This window comes from Pimephales promelas, chromosome 25 (genome assembly GCF_988280905.1).
Source record: "Pimephales promelas chromosome 25, fPimPro1.hap1.1, whole genome shotgun sequence".
Lineage (NCBI taxonomy): Eukaryota > Metazoa > Chordata > Actinopteri > Cypriniformes > Leuciscidae > Pimephales > Pimephales promelas.
Window position 1 is genome coordinate 14,203,499 of NC_142793.1, and position 23,157 is coordinate 14,226,655.

The 23,157-nt window shown below is 35.8% G+C and overlaps 4 protein-coding genes across 6 annotated transcripts; 1 reads left to right on the top strand and 3 right to left on the bottom strand.

The window, feature by feature from the left end:
• Nucleotides 1–3,419: 3,419 nt before the first annotated feature.
• On the bottom strand, nt 3,420–5,575 carry LOC148965056 (spexin prohormone 2). Its single transcript, XM_089127671.1, has 6 exons — nt 5,444–5,575; nt 4,372–4,585; nt 4,209–4,286; nt 4,075–4,129; nt 3,833–3,910; nt 3,420–3,743 (listed from the first exon to the last, which is right to left on the bottom strand). Exons 2-6 carry the CDS (start codon nt 4,372–4,374, stop codon nt 3,667–3,669), a joined length of 291 nt encoding a protein of 96 aa, XP_088983797.1. The 5' UTR covers nt 4,375–4,585; nt 5,444–5,575; the 3' UTR covers nt 3,420–3,666.
• Nucleotides 4,758–13,499, bottom strand: tesmin (testis expressed metallothionein like protein). 2 transcript variants are annotated; one of them, XM_089127670.1, is made up of 12 exons: nt 13,332–13,499; nt 12,438–12,821; nt 12,205–12,309; nt 12,037–12,126; nt 11,271–11,439; nt 10,698–10,807; nt 10,009–10,079; nt 9,849–9,908; nt 9,545–9,647; nt 9,300–9,437; nt 9,090–9,208; nt 4,758–5,690 (listed from the first exon to the last, which is right to left on the bottom strand). In XM_089127670.1, exons 2-12 carry the CDS (start codon nt 12,801–12,803, stop codon nt 5,495–5,497), a joined length of 1,527 nt encoding a protein of 508 aa, XP_088983796.1. In that variant the 5' UTR covers nt 12,804–12,821; nt 13,332–13,499; the 3' UTR covers nt 4,758–5,494. The 2 variants fall into 2 exon arrangements, with proteins under 2 accessions (XP_088983796.1, XP_039512798.2); XM_039656864.2 differs by having other exon boundaries at nt 11,271–11,448.
• Nucleotides 13,500–13,806: 307 nt separating this feature from the next.
• Nucleotides 13,807–17,324, top strand: LOC120468198 (uncharacterized). The gene is made up of 6 exons (XM_039656868.2): nt 13,807–14,022; nt 14,110–14,161; nt 15,495–15,682; nt 15,792–15,947; nt 16,045–16,155; nt 17,074–17,324. The coding sequence occupies exons 1-6, from the start codon at nt 13,876–13,878 to the stop codon at nt 17,185–17,187; spliced, it is 768 nt and encodes a 255-aa protein (XP_039512802.1). The 5' UTR covers nt 13,807–13,875; the 3' UTR covers nt 17,188–17,324.
• A 91-nt stretch (nt 17,325–17,415) lies between these two features.
• On the bottom strand, nt 17,416–22,777 carry gal (galanin and GMAP prepropeptide). 2 transcript variants are annotated; one of them, XM_039656889.2, is made up of 7 exons: nt 22,643–22,777; nt 22,470–22,550; nt 21,052–21,106; nt 20,573–20,644; nt 18,885–18,971; nt 18,595–18,666; nt 17,416–17,645 (listed from the first exon to the last, which is right to left on the bottom strand). In XM_039656889.2, exons 2-7 carry the CDS (start codon nt 22,548–22,550, stop codon nt 17,584–17,586), a joined length of 429 nt encoding a protein of 142 aa, XP_039512823.2. In that variant the 5' UTR covers nt 22,643–22,777; the 3' UTR covers nt 17,416–17,583. The 2 variants fall into 2 exon arrangements, with proteins under 2 accessions (XP_039512823.2, XP_039512824.2); XM_039656890.2 differs by lacking the exon at nt 20,573–20,644.
• Between the last annotated feature and the right edge of the window lie 380 nt (nt 22,778–23,157).

Genomic DNA, 23,157 nt, shown 5'->3' on the forward strand with positions numbered 1-23,157 from the left:
ATCCAGAGTTTCAAGAAGATCAGAGAAACTCAAAATTTCGACCCAAAAAAAAAACGACAGTGTTACCCCTGTCGTTTTTTGTTTGTTTGTTTTTTTGTGCAAAAAAATAAGTTTCTCCAAGCTTCTTTAAACTCTGGATTCTAATAGAGTGCCATGGGCCTTAGACCTGAGTGAAAAAAATGGAGGCTCTAGACTCTTCCAGAGCTGAGATATTGAGATATTTATAATGGCATAAATTGTAACGTGGGATCCCAATATCTCAGCTCTGGAAGGGTCTAGAGCCTCCATTTTTGCACTCAGTTCTAAGTCCCATGGCACTCTATCAGAATCCAGAGTTTCAAGAAGATCAGAGAAACTCAAAATTTCGACCCAAAAAAAAAAAACGACAGTGTTACCCGTCATTTTTTTTTTGGTGCGAAAAAATAAGTTTCTCCAATCTTCTCGAAACTCTGGATTCTGTTAGAGGGCCATTGGACTTAAACCTGATTGAAAAAATGGAGGCTCTAGACTCTTCCAGAGCTGAGATATTGAGATATTTATAATGGCATAAAATGTAACGTGGGATCCCAATATCTCAGCTCTGGAAGGATCTAGAGCCTCCATTTTTGCACTCAGGTCTAAGTCCCATGGCACTCTATCAGAATCCAGAGTTTCAAGAACATCAGAGAAACTCAAAATTTCGACCCAAAAAAAAAACGACAGTGTTACCCCTGTCGTTTTTTTTGGGGGGCGAAAAAAAAAGTTTCTCCAATCTTCTTGAAACTCTGGATTCTGATAGAGGGCCATGGGACTTAGACTTGAGTGCAAAAATTGAGGCTCTAGACTCTTCCAGAGCTGAGATATTGAGATATTTATAATGGCATAAATTATAACGTGGGATCCCAATATCTCAGCTCTGGAAGGGTCTAGAGCCTCCATTTTTGCACTCAGGGCTAAGTCCCATGGCCCTCTGTCAGAATCCAGAGTTTCAAGAACATCAGAGAAACTCAAAATTTCGACCCAAAAAAAAAAACGACAGTGTTACCCCTGTCGATTTTTTTTTTTTTGTGCGAAAAAATTTGTTTCTCCAATCTTCTTGAAACTCTGGATTCTGATAGAGGGCCATGGGACTTAGACTTGAGTGCAAAAATTGAGGCTCTAGACTCTTCCAGAGCTGAGATATTGAGATATTTATAATGGCATAAATTATAATGTGGGATCCCAATATCTCAGCTCTGGAAGGGTCTAGAGGCTCATTTTTTGACTTAGACCTGAGTGCAAAAATGGAGGCTCTAGACCAGGGGTGCCCAACCCTGCTCCTGCCGATCGACTGTCCTACACAGTTTATCTATAACCCTAATCAAACACACCTGAAGCAACCAATTAAGGTCTTCAGGTTCACGTGAAAATTAAAGGCAGGTGTGTTTGATTAGGGTTGGAGATCAACTGTGCAGGACAGTCGATCGGCAGGAGCAGGGTTGGGCACCCCTGCTCTAGACCCTTCCAGAGCTGAGATATGAAAGCTTCAGCATAAGTTCTGCCAGGAAGACTTAATTACCACATTACTTGTTACCTTCAGGTTATCCAATCACGTTCTTATTCTTGTTGTATAAAAGATCGGTACTTACACATGTTTGAGTTCGCAGATGCCGACGCGACAACAACCTCCACCCTCCCCACCACCACCAGGATGGTCCCGTCTATACTTCCCTGGGAGGTCGGCTGCGCCCCTGCCTTCGTCTTCCTTCAGGCAGGAAATGCTGATCCGCTACCTTCGGATTATGATCTATGGACGGGGCCTACGTCAAAGAACTTTGAAAATAATTGCCTGCTGGGCTGTCAATAAATGGATGCTTTGTTACATAATTTTATCTCCCGAGTCTTTCTGGTAGAAATTGAGACATTTATAATGGCATAAATGCTACGTGGGATCTCAATATCTCAGCTCTGGAAGGGTCTAGAGCCTCGATTTTTGCACTCAGGTCTAAGTCCCATGGCCCTCTATCAGAATCCAGAGTTTCAAGAAGATTGGAGAAACTTATTTTTTCGCACCAAAAAAACAAAAAAAAAACAACAACAGGGGTACCACTGTCGTTTTTTTTTTTGGGGGGGGGGGGGGGTCGAAATTTTTAGTTTCTCCAATCTTCTTGAAACTCTGGATTTGATAGAGGGCCATTGGACTTAGACCTGAGTGCAAAAATGGAGTCTCTAGACTCTTCCAGAGCTGAGATATTGAGATCCCACGTAGCATTTATGCCATTATTAATATCTCAATATCTCAGCTCTGGAAGGGTCTAGAGCCTCCATTTTTGCACTCAGGTCTAAGTCTCATGGCCCTCTATCAGAATCCAGAGTTTCAAGAAGATCAGAGAAACTCAAAAATTCGATACGAAAAAAACCACAGGGATACCCCTGTCGACTTTTTCGGTGCAAAAAAGTTTCTCTGATCTTCTTGAAACTCTGGATTCTGAAGAGGGCCATGAGACTTCGACCTGAGTGCAAAAATGGAGGCTCTAGACCCTTCCAGAGCTGAGATATTGAGATCCCACGTAGCATTTATGCCATTATAAAAATAATGGGTTCATGGGATCTCAATATCTCAGCTCTGGAAGGGTCTAAATTACAGTTTTTCCCATTCATTTCTATGAGTTCCCCTTTTGGGACCCAAATACTCAATAAATAAATAGGAGTTTTTTGTTTTTTTTCACCCACTTAACATTGTAGAATTGAGTAAAAAAATAGTGTGTTCAGGAGGCAAACTTTGAAAAAGTAGCCAAGTCTTGTACCGCTCAGATCAAAGGAAGTATTTTTTAAAAATAAATCAAAACTATTTTGCCCACATTTGTCCAGAATACGGTTTTAGGGTTAATATGCTTCCTGCAAGTTTTCCTGCCACTGTTAATAATCATGCTGTAGTTGATAATGTTAAATTACCAGAGCATATATCTAATACCTGTTGTGCATGCACATACTTCCTTAAATTACAACACATGCATATTCAGAATGATTTGCTGCAAAATGATGTGACCTCGAGAAAGTGAAACTGGCTAAAGACTTAAGCAAATATCCACTTGTTTGCTTTGCAGTGCTTCAGTTTTTAATTCAATTCATAGGCTAAATTATTAATAACACATATTGTGAGAGAATAGCTCCAATGTTGCTTTTATTGAAGACTGAAGTGCATGTGAGGACAGTGAAAGAAGCCATTGCTCTCTGAGCAGGCGGCACGTCTGCCTCACATGATATGAAATGACATATCCTTTGGCAACTGCTGAACTTTGGCTGCGATTTTGAGGTATTCAATGTCATCTGAAGTACCCCAGCTGCCTTGGATTTATGTCTATATACATACAGTGACTTCTTTTTATCAAGAAATGTGCAACTAAAAGCGTAAAGAAACTGAAACAAAAGCACAAAAACACTACAACTGGAGATATAATTGAACTTCAGTGTATTTAATTTATAAAACATAATTCTCACCAGTAAGAACATTGACTTAAAGCATGTCAAGTGACTTAAAAAGTGTGAGACTTCATAAATATAAAGTTTATCAAAACAACACAACTATCTTAAACAGCAGACAAAAAAAAACAAATCTTTTCCCCCACACATTTGTCATAAATAGATTTATTTTGAATCTTAAACATTACAAAATATGGCACACTGTACACAAACCCTTCACTCCAATTAATGGATCACAAAGTCCTGTGTTGTGAACAATCCTGATTGTTTTCTTGAATTCAACAACTTCAGTTTCTGAAACCCTTGAAGAAAACACAATAGTCAAGATCATTGAAAATGAAACAACTCAAGAACTGTATATCTGCAACAATCAGGAATTATTGATTCACACCTTTGAGAACTGCGTACCAGCTTTTCAACCCTGAATTTGAAAACATGTCATCAATGTCAGGGACAAACCGTCTTCCATCTGGGGGGGAAAAAAGGAAATTCAATACAGTAACAAATCAAAACCTGGCCACATATATTCATGCTTGTTTCAAATGGAAGATCGTCAGCTAAAACTAATATTTAAGATAGCAGCCAATCAATTTGATTACTCAAAGTGAATTAAAGTGGTCAGACAACACTCACGTTTTCCTTTTAGATAAAGCATTGACTGTGGTCCCCAGTTCTTAGATAACGTGGTCTATTAAAATACATTTTTGCAGTGAATAAGTAAAAGAAACAGCATAAATAATTATAATAAAAACTCAAAAAAAACATACCTTTTGAATGCAATGACACTCTTTCACCAGTAAAAATATCACAATTGTGCATGTCCATAAAATCCACATTCTTGATATCTATGACAAGAAAATAGATCATGAAACATTATCTTTTATTCTATGCTAATGTATGCATGTAAAAAATACCTGTATGCATAGTTACCATTTTTGTTGGATCAAGAATTGTTTTTGATGAGAAGAACTAAACAAATCTGAACGGTCCAGTTCCCTACTCCTCTATTTATGTCCTTCTTTAACAACAGGACCCAAGGTTCGATACAACCCCCTGCGAGAGACATCACTTGTTTGCACCTTGTCCTATCATGGGAACGCTTTCTACATTAACCTGCACAAAAGCTTGACGTCAAGAGCATCTCCTATAATGAAAATCAACACGGTGAGGTTTTCCTTAAAGCTGTGTCTCTAAAATTCATTGTTAATTCATTGTTTAAAATGAGATTTTAAAAAACATCAGGATGTCAATCAATTTAGTCACTGATGCATAAGCACTGTGACAGCTCTATTACAAAACACAACTGCAAATAACAATGAAAATTGCACATTCCATTTTTAATGCAAGGAAATGACTGCTCATACAACCTGACAGAAATTCCCTGACATGGGAAACCAGATAAAATTTCAGAACAGCAAAAAACATTCCAGAACAAGCAACAAGTAACGTGGAAAAACATGTAAACATTGCTTCTGGTTAAACAGCTTAAAAGCAAAAACACACTTATGTGTTTTTTTCTTTAGATTATATAAAGTATTTTCAACAAACTACAAAAAAAATAAATATAAATAAATACAAATAATAATTTACATATATTTTTTAATAAAAATGTAAATCATGTTGAAATAATATAGTTCAATATAAATAATATGATAAATTAAAATCAAAAGAATATGAAGTGGTGGGAATGCATAGAGGTAAATAAATTGAAATAATACATAAACAATAGAAAAAAAATAACGTAAATTTAAATGTATTAATATAAATAAAATGTTAAATTAAAATCAAGCAGATGTGATATGGTGGGTATGAATGGAAATAAAGAAATAAATGGAAAAAAATAGTCATTTTTATAATATTTAAATTACGGCATTTGTATTTAAATAAATAAATAAATATAAATAAATAAATAAAATATGTTATTAAAGTCATGAGGATGTGAGTTTTAAAGCATCTCTAAACATTTAAAGGAAACAAAAAAAACGAAACACTTGTTGTTTACCATTTTAAATCACATCTGGATCGATCACAACACTGAGCATTTGTTCCCGAGCTACACATTGAATTGCACGTTGGTGGATTTGAATATCGATCGGACGATCTGCGTCAGGCACTGGCCGAACTCCTCTAAAATCATTCTCTCAGCGTGAGCTGAAGTGTACCCTTCCTTCTCTGCCTCTTCAGCTTGGGTGAGGAGACAGCCGCATGTGGCTTCCACTACATCGGGCGTGATGCACGCCAGAGGACACCTATCAACAGAGACACCCTCGGTGACTGAAGGAATAACAAAACCCTACTGCTCTCATTTACTACCTTTTGAAAAACAACCAACAAAGCACGACAGAAGCAGCAGCCTTTAATCTCAATCTCGTTGGACTAGTTTACAGTGATTCCATAAATGTATATATACACTCACCTAAAGGATTATTAGGAACACCTTACTAATACAGTGTTTGACCCCCATTTTGCTTTCAGACCTGCCTTAATTCTACGTGGTCTATGTTGGCCCATATTGATAGGATAGCATCTTGCAGTTGATGGAGATTTGTGGGATGCACACCCAGGGCACAAAGCTCCTGTTCCACCACATCCCAAAGATGCTCTATTGGGTTGAGATCTGGTGACTGTGGGGGCCATTTTAATACAGTGAACTCATTGGGGCTGTTTACACCTGGCCACTTCATGCATTTTCTCAGATCGGATAGCTATCTGATTTATCAAAACGATTCCATTTACACCTGACCACATAAATGTCTTTAAATGTCCCATAAATGTTTTTGCAAAACGGATATAAATCCGATCTTCAATTCCCACACTTTATGCAGATTTAATGAAGTGCACGTCACCGGAAGCAACAGATATGAGCTGAATTTTATTGATCGGCTAATTTCAAAATCAGCAAAGACAGCAATAAGAGAGCGGCAACAGCCCTGGTAAGATCATTTCGTTTCTTTAATGAAGAATGTAGTGTTAAGCGTCTGCGACTTACTTTCACTTTGATTTGCGATAAATTGCGGTGCATTGGCTTGATAAGTGTTCAGCTGCTCATCTGAGTTGATGCGTGTCGCAGCGTCGTCATATCTGACTAAAATAACATGACATATAGCCTTAAACACGCTTTCACACGTTTATTTTTTAGCATTTTTGGGAGGAGTAAAATTTACATATGTGGTTTCAACAACCAGATGCATTTACACATGTCCAGTTTCGTCTGGAATGCGGCCCAGACCACCTCCTGAAGTGGTTTGAGCGTTCGGATTCAAATCTGTCTCAAATGCATTTCGGGGGCATTTACACCAGGTCTTTTCACGATCGGATAGCTATCATAGCTATATCATCTATCATCAGCTATATCATAGCTATCATGGATAGCTGAAGTGGCCAGGAGTAAACGGCCCCATTGTCATGTTCAAGAAACTAATTTGAAATGATTCGAGCTTTGTGACATGGTGCATTATCCTGCTGGAAGTAGCCATCAGAGGATGGGTACATGGTGGCCATAAAGGGATGGACATGGTCAGAAACAATGCTCAGGTAGACTGTGGCATTTAAACAATGCCCAATTGACACTAAGGGGCCTAAAGAGTGCCAAGAAAACATCCCCCACACCATTACACCACCACCACCAGCCTGCACAGTGGTAACAAGGCATGATGAATCCATGTTCTCATTCTGTTTACGCCATATTCTGACTCTACCATCTGAATGTCTCAACAGAAATCAAGACCTCTGACCTCTAACATCAACAAGGCATTTTCGCCCACAGGACTGCCGCATACTGGATGTTGTCCCTTTTCACACCATTCATTCTATTAATTTATATCCTTTATATATATTATATAGGGTATATACACATACACTGACCTGCCACTTTATTTATATATATATATATATATAAAATGGCTGAGTTTGATAAATACTCAGATCAGCTGTCTGGTTCCAACAACCATGCCACGTTTATTTAAGATATATACATATACACTGATCGGTCACCTGTTCAACTGCTTGTTAATGCAAATATCTAATCAGCCATTCACATGGCAGCAACTCAATGCATTTGGGCATATAGACATGGTCAAGACGATCTCCTGACGTTCAAACTGAGCATCAGAATGGGGAAGAAAGGTAATTAAATTGACTTTAAAAGTGGCATGGTTGTTGGAACCAGACAGCTGATCAGAGTATTTCTCAAACTCAGCCATTTTCACGCTCGGTCATCACAAGGGTTTACAGAGAATGATCAGAAAAAGAGAACTTGTTCTGTGGGTGAAAATGCTTTGTTGATGCCAGAGCTCAGAGGCAAATAGCCAGACTGGTTGAAGCTGACTGAAAGGTAACAGTAACTCGAATAACCACTTGTTTCAACCGAGATCTACAGAAGAGCATCTCTGAACGCACAATATGTCGAACCTTGAAGTAGATGAGCTACACACCGGTGCCTCTCCTGTCAGCTAACAGGAAACTGAAGCTCGGCACGGGCTCACCAAAATTGGACAATAGAAGACTGGAAAAAACATTGTATGTCACAAAACGTCCAATAATCTCAAGCTGGTTTCTTGAAGCTGCTAATTAGTTTACTACACTCACATGACCTCCAGTCACCAGATCTCAAACCAATGGGCTCTATGCACGGCGGTATTTCCGGTGAAGGTTTAAGGATGCTCGATAACTTCTGCCGATCGAGTCCAATGCAATACCGAGAATTTATATTGAATTTTATACTCCATGGTTATACTAAAGAAATCACAAAAACGGACAAACCAGACACCCCTCGTTGTGTTTATGCTTCTTTTTAAAATTATATTAAATAAACATAACTATATATAAAATTACATCTAAAAATATAAAAAATTTTCATTTCAAAGACAGGAGGACAGTAAATTTTGAAGACTCTGCCATAATCCCATTTTCCTTGGTTTTCCTCCGCTTTAATCTCCCCAACCGGATCCTTGCGCCAAATGCGGAACTTATGCGTGCATTTAGCCCATAGAGCCCCTTCATGATGAGGTGAAACAGAGGATTCACGTCATGAATGTGCAGCCAATAAACCTGCAGCAATTGTGTGATGTTATCATGTCAATATGGACCAAAATCTCCAAGGAATATTTCCAGCCCCTTGTGGAATCTATGCCATGAAAAAATAAGGCAGTTCCAAAGGCAAAAGGGGTCCAAAATAGAACTAGCAAGGTGTACCTATTACAGTAGCCAGTGTGTGTGTGTGTGTGTGTGTGTGTGTGTGTGTGTGTGTGTGTGTGTGTGTGTGTGTGTGTGTGTATATACTGTATATATATGTGTGTGTGTGTGTGTGTGTGTGTGTGTGTGTGTATATATATATATATAGTTTTGTTTTTAAAAAATACAACTTTCTCCCATTAGCAAAGATATTTAAAACAAATCTGAATAAAAAAAATGTGTTGTTATTGTACTGTTTTTACTTTTCAGTATTATAATGGGTGAAAAAGACATGCCTTTGGTGTGAGAGACCCGGGTTTAAATCCACTGTGAAACACCAATGTGTCCCTGAGAAAGACACTTAATCCCTAGTTGCTCCAGAGGTGTGCTACCTCTGACATATATAGCAATTTTAAGTCACTTTGGATAAAAGCGTCAGCTAAATGAATAAATGTAAATAATGGACTCATATGTACCTGGTTGGGTAGTAGATGCTGGAGTCAGGCCTGTCCCGCTCTGATCTCTTCTTCAAAGGGCTTTCCTCATAGTTTCGGCAGCCCACACACTTACAGGTGGATGTGCACATGATTTTGGCCTGTGTGGAATTGTAGTGTAAAGTGTCTCCAAAAGAATCACACTACTGAATATATACTACATATAAGATCAGCCAAAACATCTTAGCTTACCTCATAACACTCACAGTAGTTCTTCAGGCAGCCTGAACGCTTGCAGTTACAGCCTTTTGTGTGACGCCTCTTTACATTCCCCTGCTTCCTACTGCCAATCTTAGGCCGAAAAGCCCCTGGATTCCTCTCCAGACAGGTCTTAGGAGCAATAAAAATGCAAAATATAATGAGGTTATCAGTGGCATCTAATCAAAGAAACACATTAGAGTTGGCATGTTTTAAGAGGTTATTGTTATGTTGTTCACCTTTATAGCCTGGGATCTCTCGATATCATGCTCAGTATTATTGAAGCAGTTTACGCATTTGCAGTTGTTGCAGACCTCTCCGTTTGCAAAACATTCACAATAACTGTCAGAGAAATGATTTGGTAATTTGGAGCTGATTTTACATAGTAGGTTATTTTTGCACAGAAGCATTAGTCATCATGACCAAAGCAAGTACAAAACAGATCATTGTGTTAAATAAAGACGCTGTTGGGTAATACAACCAAGAATCAGTTGAGGTCACATTTGATCAAATAAGAAGCTAAAAAAACATGAAAATACTTACAGTTTCAGACACTGAGATTTTGTACAGTTGCAGGGCCTCTTTGATTTTTCCCACTTCACACTAATAAACAAAGAACAGTTGAAAGTGTTTTATAAAAGTGATAAGTCAGTTTTCAGGAATGAACACGAGATATGAGGTTTTACAGAAATAACACTTGTACCGTCCACGTCCTTTAGTGTGACCCTCCACTTCCTGTTCTACAGTCGCAGTAGAGCAAAGCGTCTGATGCAGCTAAAAAAAAGTAAAAGTAATTTTTTTAGATGTAATTCCTGTTAAATTAACTAATTAATGAACTAATATATATATTAATAAATAAATATACTATATATATAAATATACTAATATATGATTCATAAATTAATGAACTATACATATATTATACATATACAGTATATACATATATATACACAGACATACAGGGAAACCTAAGAAGAAATGTCCTGGTCATATTTTACCCCAAAATCAAAAGAATTTTTTCAAAAATACAATTATGTAAATTTAGGACCATTAAGATTCTAACACCTCTTTTCTAAAATACAAAAAAAAAAAGAATTAATTTAATGAGAAAAGCTAATAATTAATTAAATTATAAGGTACAGTGGATGTATACATCATAGAAGCATGATAGAAAATTTCATTAAAATATAAGCAGGTTGATTTTCATACAAATTGTTGATTTTTTTCAACAAAATATAATTTTCTTTCAATTTTTAGGTAAAGTGTGAAGTGTGACAAAAATTACTCTTTATGTATGTATAGGCCTATACATATTTATATGTTATAATATGACACATTTACTCCAGGATTCAAATGAGACTGGCTGAAAATGATATTTGCCTTCAACACTACCTGTGAAGCATAAGGTCCTGGCGTGAGGTTGAACGTCACACCTGCAGATGTCTTGTGGGTCTGAGGCAGCCCAGTGAACACATCTTTCTCTGAATGTCTGCTATCTGATGCTGGACAGGACATTCAAATACTTCAACAGTACATACAACTACTAAACGTGTAGTCTATGTTAGAATAAAAATTCCAAGCAATTGTGTCCATTACTGTGAACCCCAAAAACATCAGATAAGAAATAAAATTTCCTTTAGCTTTATAAATGCTTGAAGTCAGAAGTATGTCAGCATTAGAAAGGAACAACGTATATTTTTAACAACAGTAAATGCTGTTATTCATTTTACATAGAAGACTGCAACAAAAAAAGCCTGTTTGACTCCAAAGTGCATGGAAAATGGGCATGAAACTAAATTATGGCTTAACAGTTTTTACATAGTTTTTCCACAAAAAAAAACTTGAAAGAGCATTATACACAGACCTCAATGGAAAACATAAATGATTAAAAAAAATGCATTATATGACCCCTTTAAATCAATAAAATATCTTCATGTGTTATAATCACTGAAGTTTGAAGTTCACCTTTTCCACGAGGTAACTGGTCCTCAGTAGAGCAGCTCTGGACTGACAGCTTAGACAGAGACTCTGTGCTGAGATCAGTCATCATAGAGTGAGGAATCTGATCAGGACTGCAATGGTTCAACACGACAACCTGCCCTCCACAGCTCACATCACACATAACCTGCATGGGCTGTAACATCTCAGAGAAGATGGCCTGTTTCAAGACTTTTCAAATGGGTTCATTTTTATTTATCAAAGACCTCCAGTTCAATGGCATAATCTGCCCTTGACACTCAAAAGAACAGATGAATTAAGTGGAGTAATTTAAATGCAGCTATGTATTAAGAAAAAAAATATATTATTTATTGTATATATTATATATTTTATTATTGCAGATTGTTCTTTCTTTTTTGTGTATAGTTAGAGGATAACAATATTTTTATACAAATTATTATTCTAATGTTTGTAACAAGAGTAATAAATCATTCTTTTTTATATATATTTTAAAATGTCATTTATTCCTGTGATGCAAAGCTGAATTTTCACCATAACTCACATAATCACATGATTCAGAAATCATTGTAATATGCTGAATTGGTGCTCTAGAAAGATCGAGGTTGAGAACTTTTCTCTTCACAAAGTTGACTTACAAATGGCTAACTGTGATTTGGGATATTATTTGATTTGATTTTTTTTTAATACACACTTCATGTACATAAGCTCCAGAAAACCTGCTAATTACAGCAATTACTAATATTTGTAGAAGAGCATTTGAGAGAGCTAATACCTGACAAATATTGGACGTCTGAACTGGAAACTTCTTCCCCATTTTGTGCTGGTCATGAGGTGACACAAGAAGAGCATGAGACCGATTTCTCTGAAAAAGTATAAATGAACAATCCATTAACTCCCTTTGACATACACATACACACAAACATTTCAGACGTCACATTACATTAGCATGTCTGAATCCTTGGTGTGTAGAATAACCCTCCATGCTGTAATGATCTGCACCAACAGATTCAGAGCTGATAGTATTGACACCTCGACAGATCTCTGCCTGTGAGGTAAACAAACAAATTAGACAAGTTTTGCTTATTAGACATACCCTTAGTGGAAATGCGTTAGTTACCATTAAATGAGATTTCAGATTTCACATAATAAATACTTCAATTTGTGCACACTCACTGATGACATGCCATACTGAAAAGCCTCCTGGGATGGCCATGGGCTCCTAATGGAGCTGTATGGTTGGCCTAGTAGTGCATGTTGATAATGGCTTGAGGGAGCAAGTAAGTATTCAGAATAAGACGCCGAGCCATGTTGGGCTACTGGAGGCAAAGGATCATATGTTAGCGGATGAAGAATCCTGTAGGTGGTGTAGTCGTCCTCCCGCACAGATTCTTCCATCCTGGAGTATCTCATTCCTGGATGCATCCCATGACTGAAGAGATTGGCCATTCTAGGACTTTCATGGGTGTGGTGTAAGGGGACCAGAGACCCGTTGGACAAGTCTCTTCTGTAGCTGTACTCTTCCCCCTCAAACTCATTCATTCTCCTGATATTACAGTGCTAATATTGAGTCACACAAGACATAAAAGAGAGAAGCATATTTATCAAGATTTTGTATTACAATTTCATAAAACAGTTCGTTTTAATTTTAGTAAGTAAGTTTGTTATGTGCTATTGTCATTTTATTGATATTTTAAACAAACATTTTTTTAAACTGTTTTAATAGTTTCATCTAATATTTTTTTTTATTTCAATTATACTAATAACAATTTAGCTTTAGTTAACAATAGCAACACTGGTCCTGAATATGTAGCTAATGGAAAGTAAATATATATTATATATACTCTTCTGTCAACTATTTCATTGGCAACATTTTTAATTTCTGTAAGGCACACAACTGTTCGGCTCTAGTGTAAACACAGATAAACAAGTATTGTTAATTAGATAGTTAGATACGTTTATTTACGTTGAAATAAGTTAAACTTACTACGCTAGCGATTTAGCTAATCACTTGCGTTACCTCAAGATATTGATAAATTATGAAATTTACAACCATTACGAGACACTTACCAGATAAATAAGTACGTATGGATTTTTGACCGTTTAAAGTAACAAAATTGACTTATATAAGACTATTTAATAGTTTTTTCACATGTTTTGACCGTTACAGATACTGTAAAATAGCTCGAAGGTGATACGCTCGCACGCATTTAAACTCACGCGCATTAACAGTAAAAAACCGCGAGAGGACGCGCGAGTTTGTTTTTCAGATAATTAACGTATATATATATATTTTTTTTTGTAATCGGCTAGGTAAACAGTACATTTAGGTACTTTTAATGATGTTTGTATTATATGAAACTTTTAAGTAAATTAGTATAGTCATAATATAACCATTAGTGAAGCGAGTTATTTAAATTTAGCGACATCACATTTTCCCGTCATTTCTAATGCATTCATTCTGTAGAAAAAAAAAAAGAAAAAAAAAGATTATTTCACTAAATGAGGTTACATGTTTGTAGGTAGGACGCTTATGAAACTAACCCCGCCTCCAAATTGACATAAGTTGTGGAACCCGTTGAGAGTGCGCGTGGAGTCCTCGCGACGTTGGAAGATGATGATCAATTTCACGAAGTGTCACTCGGTGCTGATCACGGGGGCGAGCAGAGGGCTCGGACTGCAAATGGTCAGACAGCTGCTCGCTACCCCGGAAAGACCCAAAAGGATCATTGCAACCGCCCGTAATCCAACAGCTGCAGAGGTAATTATCACATCAGTGCTCGACAGACATCGCATGTGCACAATATAAAGTTGCTTAACGAGCGATTATGTTTCCTGTCATTGTCAGGATTTGCAAGAGCTTGCCAAATCTAATCCAGGCGTTCATGTTGTGCCTCTAGGTGAGTTACTATGTGTGGTGACCGAATAGTTCAAGTGGTTTTGTTTTGTTTAAGTACGTCATCATGCATGTTAAATCAAGTTTAAATAAGTTGCAAGACATGTGTACGGTTTTACCAAGTTTTACCAAGCAGAAAGGGTACACAGTCAAACACACAAAGCGTACCTGTAGTTTATAACTTCATTATAAATGTAGGATGCCTACTTCCGGAATTCGCCCAAAATATTACTTGTAGAGTGGAATTCTAATATGTCCAGTAGGTGGAGACCTATGACAAGGTAAAAGAAAGACCAATGTCTTTCCAGTAGATTGTCAAATAAGAAAATTTGTTTAATTCTTAACAGAGATCAGATTTCTTTATCTGCCTGTGTACGTTTTTGGAATAGGCTAATACTGGCTACTGCGGTTTTTTTTTTTTTTTTTTTTTTTTCTAGAAAAGTTTATCTAAAGTGTTTGAAGTCTCAATTAAAATTATTCACAATTGCTAACCAGTTAATTACAAATTCGCTAATTTCTATAATAGAATTTCCCCCTTATGCTCCTTTTGCCATCAGTTTGATGAAATGAATTATTCATTTGTTTTGGAAATGTATGTATTGCAAAATTTTTTGGGTTGACTTTTCAAATTTTATTAAAAGGTATCTTTCTTCAGACTTCTGTATAAGCCAAAATAAAATATGTTTTTGGTGACTATGAAATTAGACCCCTTTCATTTTAAATTTGTCCTTAATTTGTTACTCTTTCTTGACAAATTTTATATTCACAAGTGTAAATTTTCAAAGAAAACTCAAAGATATTGATATGTATTTAAGTTCATTGAAGAACTTTAAAAACTAAGACTCTGCAATATTGTCGATCATTTAAGCTTGTTTAATGTTATGTATGTTTATGGAATGTAACCCTCTGTATTGTTGTTTTGTGTATTACTGTCTTGATTTGTATTTGTTATTACTGCATAAAAAAAGAGTATAAGAAAGGGAAATATCCGGGTTTTTAAAAGGGAGGCTCTCGCGTCAATAAGTAACACGTGAATAAGTGGCTGGATCCAGCTTTGTTTGTATTATTAATATACTATTATATTATTTCTTAATATTTTAACTAATTTTCCAGTTTTAGTATTTGTATGTGCTTTTGTAATGTTTATAGTTTTGTAATTTTATTTCAGTTTTGATTTTAGTCATTCAACTTTGTTGGTTACCAAGGAAGAATAAATAATTTTCATTCTCATTTTTATCAAATTTTTTTCTTTTTCTTTTTTAGTTGTAGTTAACTATAATAACTCTGGTTGGCAATAACAATGGAAGGTTAGGATAACCGGTTGTTTTTTCTATCAGATGTCACCAGTGACACCAGTGTGGATGCTGCAGTGCAGGCAGTGGAATCCATTGTGGGTGCTGATGGCTTGAACTGCTTAATTAATAATGCAGCGATTAACATCCCCTCTGAACTGAACACAGTCACACGAGATGCCATGATGAAAACCTATGAGAGTAACACAGTGGCTCCTCTTTTTGTGACCAAGGTAATATGGCTGGACCAACCAAACCCTGGCAATGCTAATACTTTTTATAACTGCAATGATGTGGAAACGTCCTGTTCCTCTTTATTGAATTCCCTGTGGTCTTTTCCAGGCTTTCCTGCCGTTGTTGAGAAGGGCGGCAGCTGAAGGCAGTAACATGGGAATCCACAGAGCTGCTGTGATCAATGTGTCATCTCTCCTGGGGTCCTGCCAGCTCAACTGGGGCGAAGCAGCGGGCTTCAAGAGTTACACTTACAGGGCATCTAAGGTAAAACGCCTGTTATTTGCTTTGTGGGGAAAATGATTCAGTTGCTGTAACTTGCATACTTCATTTTGAATATTTTTAATTTTTTATATATATACAGAGTGCCTTGAATATGGTATCAAGGTGTTTGGCTGTTGATCTGGAAGCTGAGGGGATCTTGTGCGTCGCCCTTCACCCTGGTTGGGTGCGCACTGATATGGGTGGACCAATGGTGAGTATGAATGTGTATTTCAGTTGATAAAATGAATCAAGTTTTAGGGCTGTGTTTTTAAAATATTTGAATCTATTCTCATTGTGGAACAACTGATATCGGTTTTTAAATCCCAATGATCAATCTTGTTGCCTTTTTCACTTGCGTGAACAAAGTGTCTTTGCACTTGACCACTTAAATGACTCTTTTCCTGTATTTGGCCCAAGGGTTCAATTTGACCCTTTAAGACCACAATTGAGCGTGTAGAACTTTTGATTCCCCTATGGGATAGACATTAAGAAGTTTATTTTAAAATGCAGTGTAGTAGTCCCTATGTAATAGAAGCCACAACTTAAAACTAAAAAGCAGTGCTTAAAAGAGTGCTTTAAAACTAAAAAGAGTTTCCCCGGTGTCTCGAGTTCCTGAATGTATGTTTACTACTTGTTATAACACAAAATAAATATAAATGAACATCAGAAGGCAAGTTGAACGAATCAGTACAAGTTACTGAAATGTTTCAAGTCTCATGTAATCGTTAAAAGACAAGCTTGTAAACAATGTCACGTAACATTACATTTACCTCAGAAAAGCCATTCAATGACCAAAGTTCTGTAGTTAAATTAACTAGAAATGAGCATTTTGCAAAATGTGTGCACTATTTTATATATTCATCACTGCCACTGGTTGAATGTTTGTATTTCAGAACAAGTTTGCCTTATGTGCAATTTAAATGAATATACAAATCCGTTGTTAATTTGAACAAGTTTCGATTTTTCCTTGAAGAATTGACATGTACTGTAGCCTACCTGATATATGTCCACTCCATTTCAAATTGAATCGGATTCAAATTACAAGCTTGTCATTAAAATATACAAATTGTGTTAATCACTAGGACTACTAATTTGAACCCATTTTTTTTCATTTACTTGCCGTTTACAGGCACCTTTGAGTCCAGAGGAAAGCATATTAGCCGTATTGTCTGTCATTTCTGGACTCACGGAGAAACATCACGGTGCATATTTGGACTACAATGGAGAAAGCTTACCCTGGTGATCTCCATATTGTCCGAGAGCCAGATGACCACTGAGGAGCTTAAGACCTGCGGGATTAATTATTCATGCTTCCACCTGTGTGTCCCAACCAAGTACACATATTTTTGAAATAAAAAGTTTTTTTCTAGCTGTCTGAAATAGTCTGTCATGTTTTTGTTTTTTTTCCTTTTCTATGAATATAAAAATGAAATATGAGACTGAGTCAAATGCCATTTATGAGTTTTATTTATTTATTTTTTAAATCCATCTCTACATCGGTGATTCTGACAGACTAAAGTTATGTGGTAAAATTGACGTGTTAGCGCGTCGAGGACAGTGCGGTAGAGAAGACGTCGAACATTAATAGAGCCTCTGAGAGAGGCGAGTGTGGTGGGGGTCAGGGTGTGTCAGTGCTGAATTAGGGCTGGCTTATCTCCTCTGATGTGAAAGAGGAAGGCAGACTGTCAAGACCCCCAATTTCTAAAAGGATGAAGGAAGAAAAAAATGGGGAAAATTAGAAAAATTCACTTCCTTGCAGTCAAGATATAGATGAACAGGTTTTTTTCCCCGATATGTTATTCAGAACTCCACAGAAAGTTCAAGAGAACAGCATTTATTTAAAAGGGAAATCATTTATAACATTAGAAATGTCTTTTTTCTTGACACTTGATCAATTCAATGCATCCTTGCAAAACAAAAGTATTGATTTCTTTAAAAAAAAAAAGTACTCTTGACCCTAAACTTCAGAATTGTAGTATATATTCAGTATGTATATGTATATTACATATTAGTGCTGTCAGATCGATTAATCGCATCAAACACAAAAGTTTTTATTTGAGTATTATATATATATATACTTACAAACATATTATATAATATATATATATATATATATATATATATATATATACTAGAGCTGTCAACCGATTAATCACATCCAAAATAAAAGTTTGTGTTTACATAATATATGTGGGTGCACTGTGTATAATTTTATATATATATATATATATATAAATACACACATACATGCTTGTATATTTAAGAAAAAAATATGATTTATTTATAAATATGTATATTTATATATAATATAAATTATATATATATATATATACAGTATATACATGAAAATATTTCTTAAATATATTCAAGCATGTGTGTGTATTTATATATATATATATATATATATATATATATATATATATATATATATAATTATACACAAATGCACCCACATATATTATGTAACCACAAACTTTTATTTTGGATGCAATTAATCGCGATTAATTGTTTGACAGCCCTATATACACATTTAAATCTGTAGTTCCTGCAATAATTTATGTATTATACTATCAGTGCTGTTTATTATGCAAAACCCTTTTCCCCCAAATCAGCACATAAAATGTAAATCTAATGAAAAAAATGCACTTACCTTTTAATCTGAGATAAGAAAGAAAGTCTATGATGGTATGAACAACCTCCTCATCTGATATCCTCAGAGCTCCTAAACACCAGAAACAGTTATTACAAGATTTTATGAGGATCATTATCATTTATTCTTTTAATTCCAAAGCCTTGCTACAACATCTGTGAAAGTACATTATTACAAGTTAACGAACATTGAAATGTATCGTTAAATACACTTCCCAGCCTCTGATAAAGCATACAGAAACTGATGTCAACTAACACAGGGCTTTCACACTGGCGGCGCATGTTTCTTACCCGTCTTGAAATCATCTTCTATGGGCATTTCTCTCTTCCCCGCCAGCCCGTGCTTTTCACTTAGACTCCTGTGGCTGTCTATGGCATCTGATCACAAAACACAACCACACATAATCACATTGATCATTCGAACAACCCGCTGAGAACCCGAGCCACCAGACCCTGACGCCCCGGCTGATATTCATAGACCTGCCTGTGGCACGCATATGTTCCTAATGCGACAAGTCATTATCCGAGGAATATCTTTTTCGTTGTCGTTGTTGTTGTTTTTGTTGTTTTTTGGGACATATTGAGTAGAGCAACCTGCAGGACTTGAGTCATGGAATTGCTTTTTGTTGCAATGCGAAGCACACACTCGCACCCTTGTGAAAAAGAAGTGCACTTAATAGTCTTGAAAATACACTAGTTCATAATCTTAGAAGTATACTTTACTGAGTGCGTACATGTAATGTAATATTACCTAAATAAGAGGCCACTTAAGTGTACTTAAGAGTCCACTATCACGACACAAGTAAAAAGTGCACTTTGTAATAATAATATCAAATTAAAAGTTGTACATTTATCATATTTCAGTCATTTCTGTTCAATCACTTATTTGGTGTGTTGACTAAACACACTAAAGTGACATTCTTGATTATAATGTAGCACACTGTAGTGTGTTCATCGATTTTGCAGTTTAAGTTAATACATTTTAAAAGTAATTGCAAATATGTTACTTAACCACTCATTAGTATTTAATAAAAATCAAAACTATAACATATATCAATTTAATTGAAAATAGCAAGCAATCAAGTGTCTGAAAACAGTACTAAAGTACTAAAATCAATTAAAAGTACTTTTAAAGTACTAAAATCAATCCAATAGGGAGAGAAAATTCTGTCATTATTTATTCACCGTCAAGTATGAATGTATTCTGATGAACACAAATGAAGAACAAACACGGTTGCTGGTTCCCATTGACTTCCATGGTATTTTTTTTTTTCTTTACTACAGAAGTCAATGGGGACCAGCAACTGTTTGGTTACCAACATTCTTAAAAATATCTTTTTTTGTGTTCAACAGAAGAAAAAAGGGTTAGTTTAGAACAACTTTAAGTTCAGATAATTTTATTTAAAATAAATGTGTACATTTTAATTTAATTGCAAATAAAATGCTATCAAATGTCTGAAAACATTCAATTCAATTCACACTTAAGTATATATTTTTAAAGTATAATATTTCTGTAATAAAAGTATGCTAAAGTGTACTTCTTTTCCACAACGCCGGCGAATGCAAAAAGAGCAAAAATGACAGCAGAAGCCCACAGCAAGAGTTGAAAAGCAAAGGCGGAGCGTAAAGCGAAAGAAAGAGTGAAATCTCCCATTAATGTCACCGTTAATGCGAGAAAATTATTCTGCGTTAGTACTAATTCATTTAAGACTAGCAGTTTGACAGTATTTACATAGAGGCAGAATACTTCATGCATTTATACACATACTTGACTTAAAATATATATCTAAATGATGTATACCAAACAGCTTCCCAGTGATCGTTTCAAAGCATGATAAATCAATCTTTCCAGTTTAGATGAAAAGATCTTTTTTTGATTCATGAATCACCAGCAATGCAAAACGGCAAATAGCACAAAGAGCAAAACATCACAGAGCAATTCCTCATCTGACTTCAACAACCTGCAGGAGCAATCTTACATTGACCAAGCAGATCTTCACTCCCCCTTGTACTGGGAGAATCCTTAATCTGTATAAGATGATCAATACGACCTGAAACACAGGGAGCTTCTGTAACTGACCTACACAACATCAGCTCAACATCAGTGCACCCCAACACATTTCATCATAGAGAGCGAACAGGAAAGTAAACGGGTTTACAAAAGTACACCTGCACGCTCAAAGCAAAAGTAAAGCAAAGAATGTATTCATCAAAAAAGGGCCAAGATTACAATTATGTCAAGTTACAACCATGCAGGGTTAGTAATTCACTTATCATTTCCCTCTGATTTTAAGGATAAGTTATGGGTTGGGATAGGGTTAAGATGTCTTACTTACATGTCTTACTTGGCAAAATCACGGGTGACCACATAAATCATACGTAATTGTATTCATAAACAGCTGGGGAAAGGTAAGAGAAGACAGACAAAAAAAAAAAAAAGATGTGTTGGAGAACTCACGAGGACCGAGGAGATACCCAGCACTGTTGAGGGTCCATCCTCTCTTCTCTTTTGCCTGTTTCATAGAATATATAAATATATTTATATAAACACATTTACATATAAAACTCCAATTACACAAATAATTGTTTTCTCCAGCATTTGTTTGTTGTTTCAAAGTTGGTTCAAAAAATACTTTTTTTTTTTTTAAATCCGTCATCCAAACTAAAATCAAAATTTTCAGGTACAATCAACTTGTGTACATTAAATTGATTTTAACTTTGTATCATTTTTTTAAAAAAAGGTTGAAAATTGCTATATTATTTTATTGGAGTTAAAGCAATGTAAAAATAAATATGTTCTTATAAAATAAATAAATACTTATTGATTTTTAGCTTTAAAAATGCTGATTCTTTACTGGTTCTTTACTTTATTGGCCATTTAAAGGAACAGTTCACTTTGAAATTAATTTTTGATATGTTTTAGCTTACCTCAAGGGCATCGAAGATGTAGGTGTCTTTGTTTCCACAGTATTTTCAATTTTGATATTTTTAGGTTAAACCGTTCATGTCTATCAGTATGCAGGTCTATGGGGTCCACCTCAAAGAGCATGCACAGAGAAGTCAAAATTAAACACAATTAAATGACTCGTAAATGTAAGTACACATTGATGGCCTGAGACGTTAAACGAGCGGTTTGTGTGAGAAAACGAACAGTATTTATATTGTTTTTACCTCACAGCCACAAAGCGCCCACACCTTCAGATTACTGTGGTTACAAGAGGTAAAATCTATATAAAAACTTTTCTCACACAAACCGCTCCTTTCGTTTCTTAGGCCATCAATGTGTACTTACATTTATGAGTCATTGAATCATGTTTAATTTGGACTTCTCTGTGCATGCTCTTTGAGGTGGACCCCATAGACCTCCATTATATGACTGACAGACAACAACGGTTTGACCTAAAAATATAAAAATTGAAAATACTGTGGAAACAAAGACACAGTCTACGTCTTGGATGCCGTTGAGGTAAGCTAAAACATATCAAAAATGAATTTCAAAGTGAACTATCCATGTAACGTTACATTTACGTGCATGCTGTTATTTTGCAGAAAACCCAATGCCATGTCCCGTTATGACAACTTGAGCATGTTGTCAAAAGTCAATCTTTCTCATCTTTTTTTTTTCTCACGCAAATGTTTCTTCATGCTCAAGGCATGTGTTTAAACAGAACTGACTTCAAGAAAAAGAAACCCTAAGTAAGTAAAAAAAAAAAAAAGTGACAACTTGCCCCGGTCTGCCCTACAACAGTATTTCCCCGAGGATCTTTACGAAATCACAACAATGTTCAGCTTTTCCGCGAATTTGTATTTAATTTGCCCTGAAACATGCATTTTTTAATAATGCAATGAATAATTTTGAATCAAAGTAACTCTTACCGCAATCACCATTCCGAGGGTTTCCGAAAGAAAAGCACACACAATAAGAGACGCACACACTCCAGCAACACACCTGTTCATCTGAAACAGCATTAATGAAGCGTTATAAAGCAACGTGCACAACTAAACATGCAAAAAGAAAACAGGGAGAATTAAGGAGATCGAAAACTTACCCTGAGTATCAGTTGGGTCTTTGGAGAGTAAGTTATAACACTGTTAAAATAATTCCTGCTTCTTCCTTGCTCGTGGTGCTCTGATCCTCCTGGAATCCGAGGCTTTTATTGAAAGGGAATGTCTCACCTCTGACGTAGCCTGTTTACGTCAAAAGGTGAAAGACAGTCTCTTCATCATTGACGACAGAGCAAGTGAGTCCATGTCCATGATGAAATCATTATGTCCATTATTAACGTCTTTTTGAAGTCATGGTTTTAGATGCCACTCAACGTCACTAGTGATATTATGGATTTTAGACATTGACATTCCCAGCTCAGAATATCTTGACACGTTTTGTTACAATAACAGAAATATTATTTTGCTTCACAGATAATGTTTTTGTTGACCAATAAATTAGTGGGCCTGCATTTTATGTAGCCTATCTATGACGATCTCCCAGATGATAAAATGGAGAAATCTTTTTAAAATCTAAAGCCTTAATGTTTTAGAAATGCAAAATTTGTATTCGTTCCAT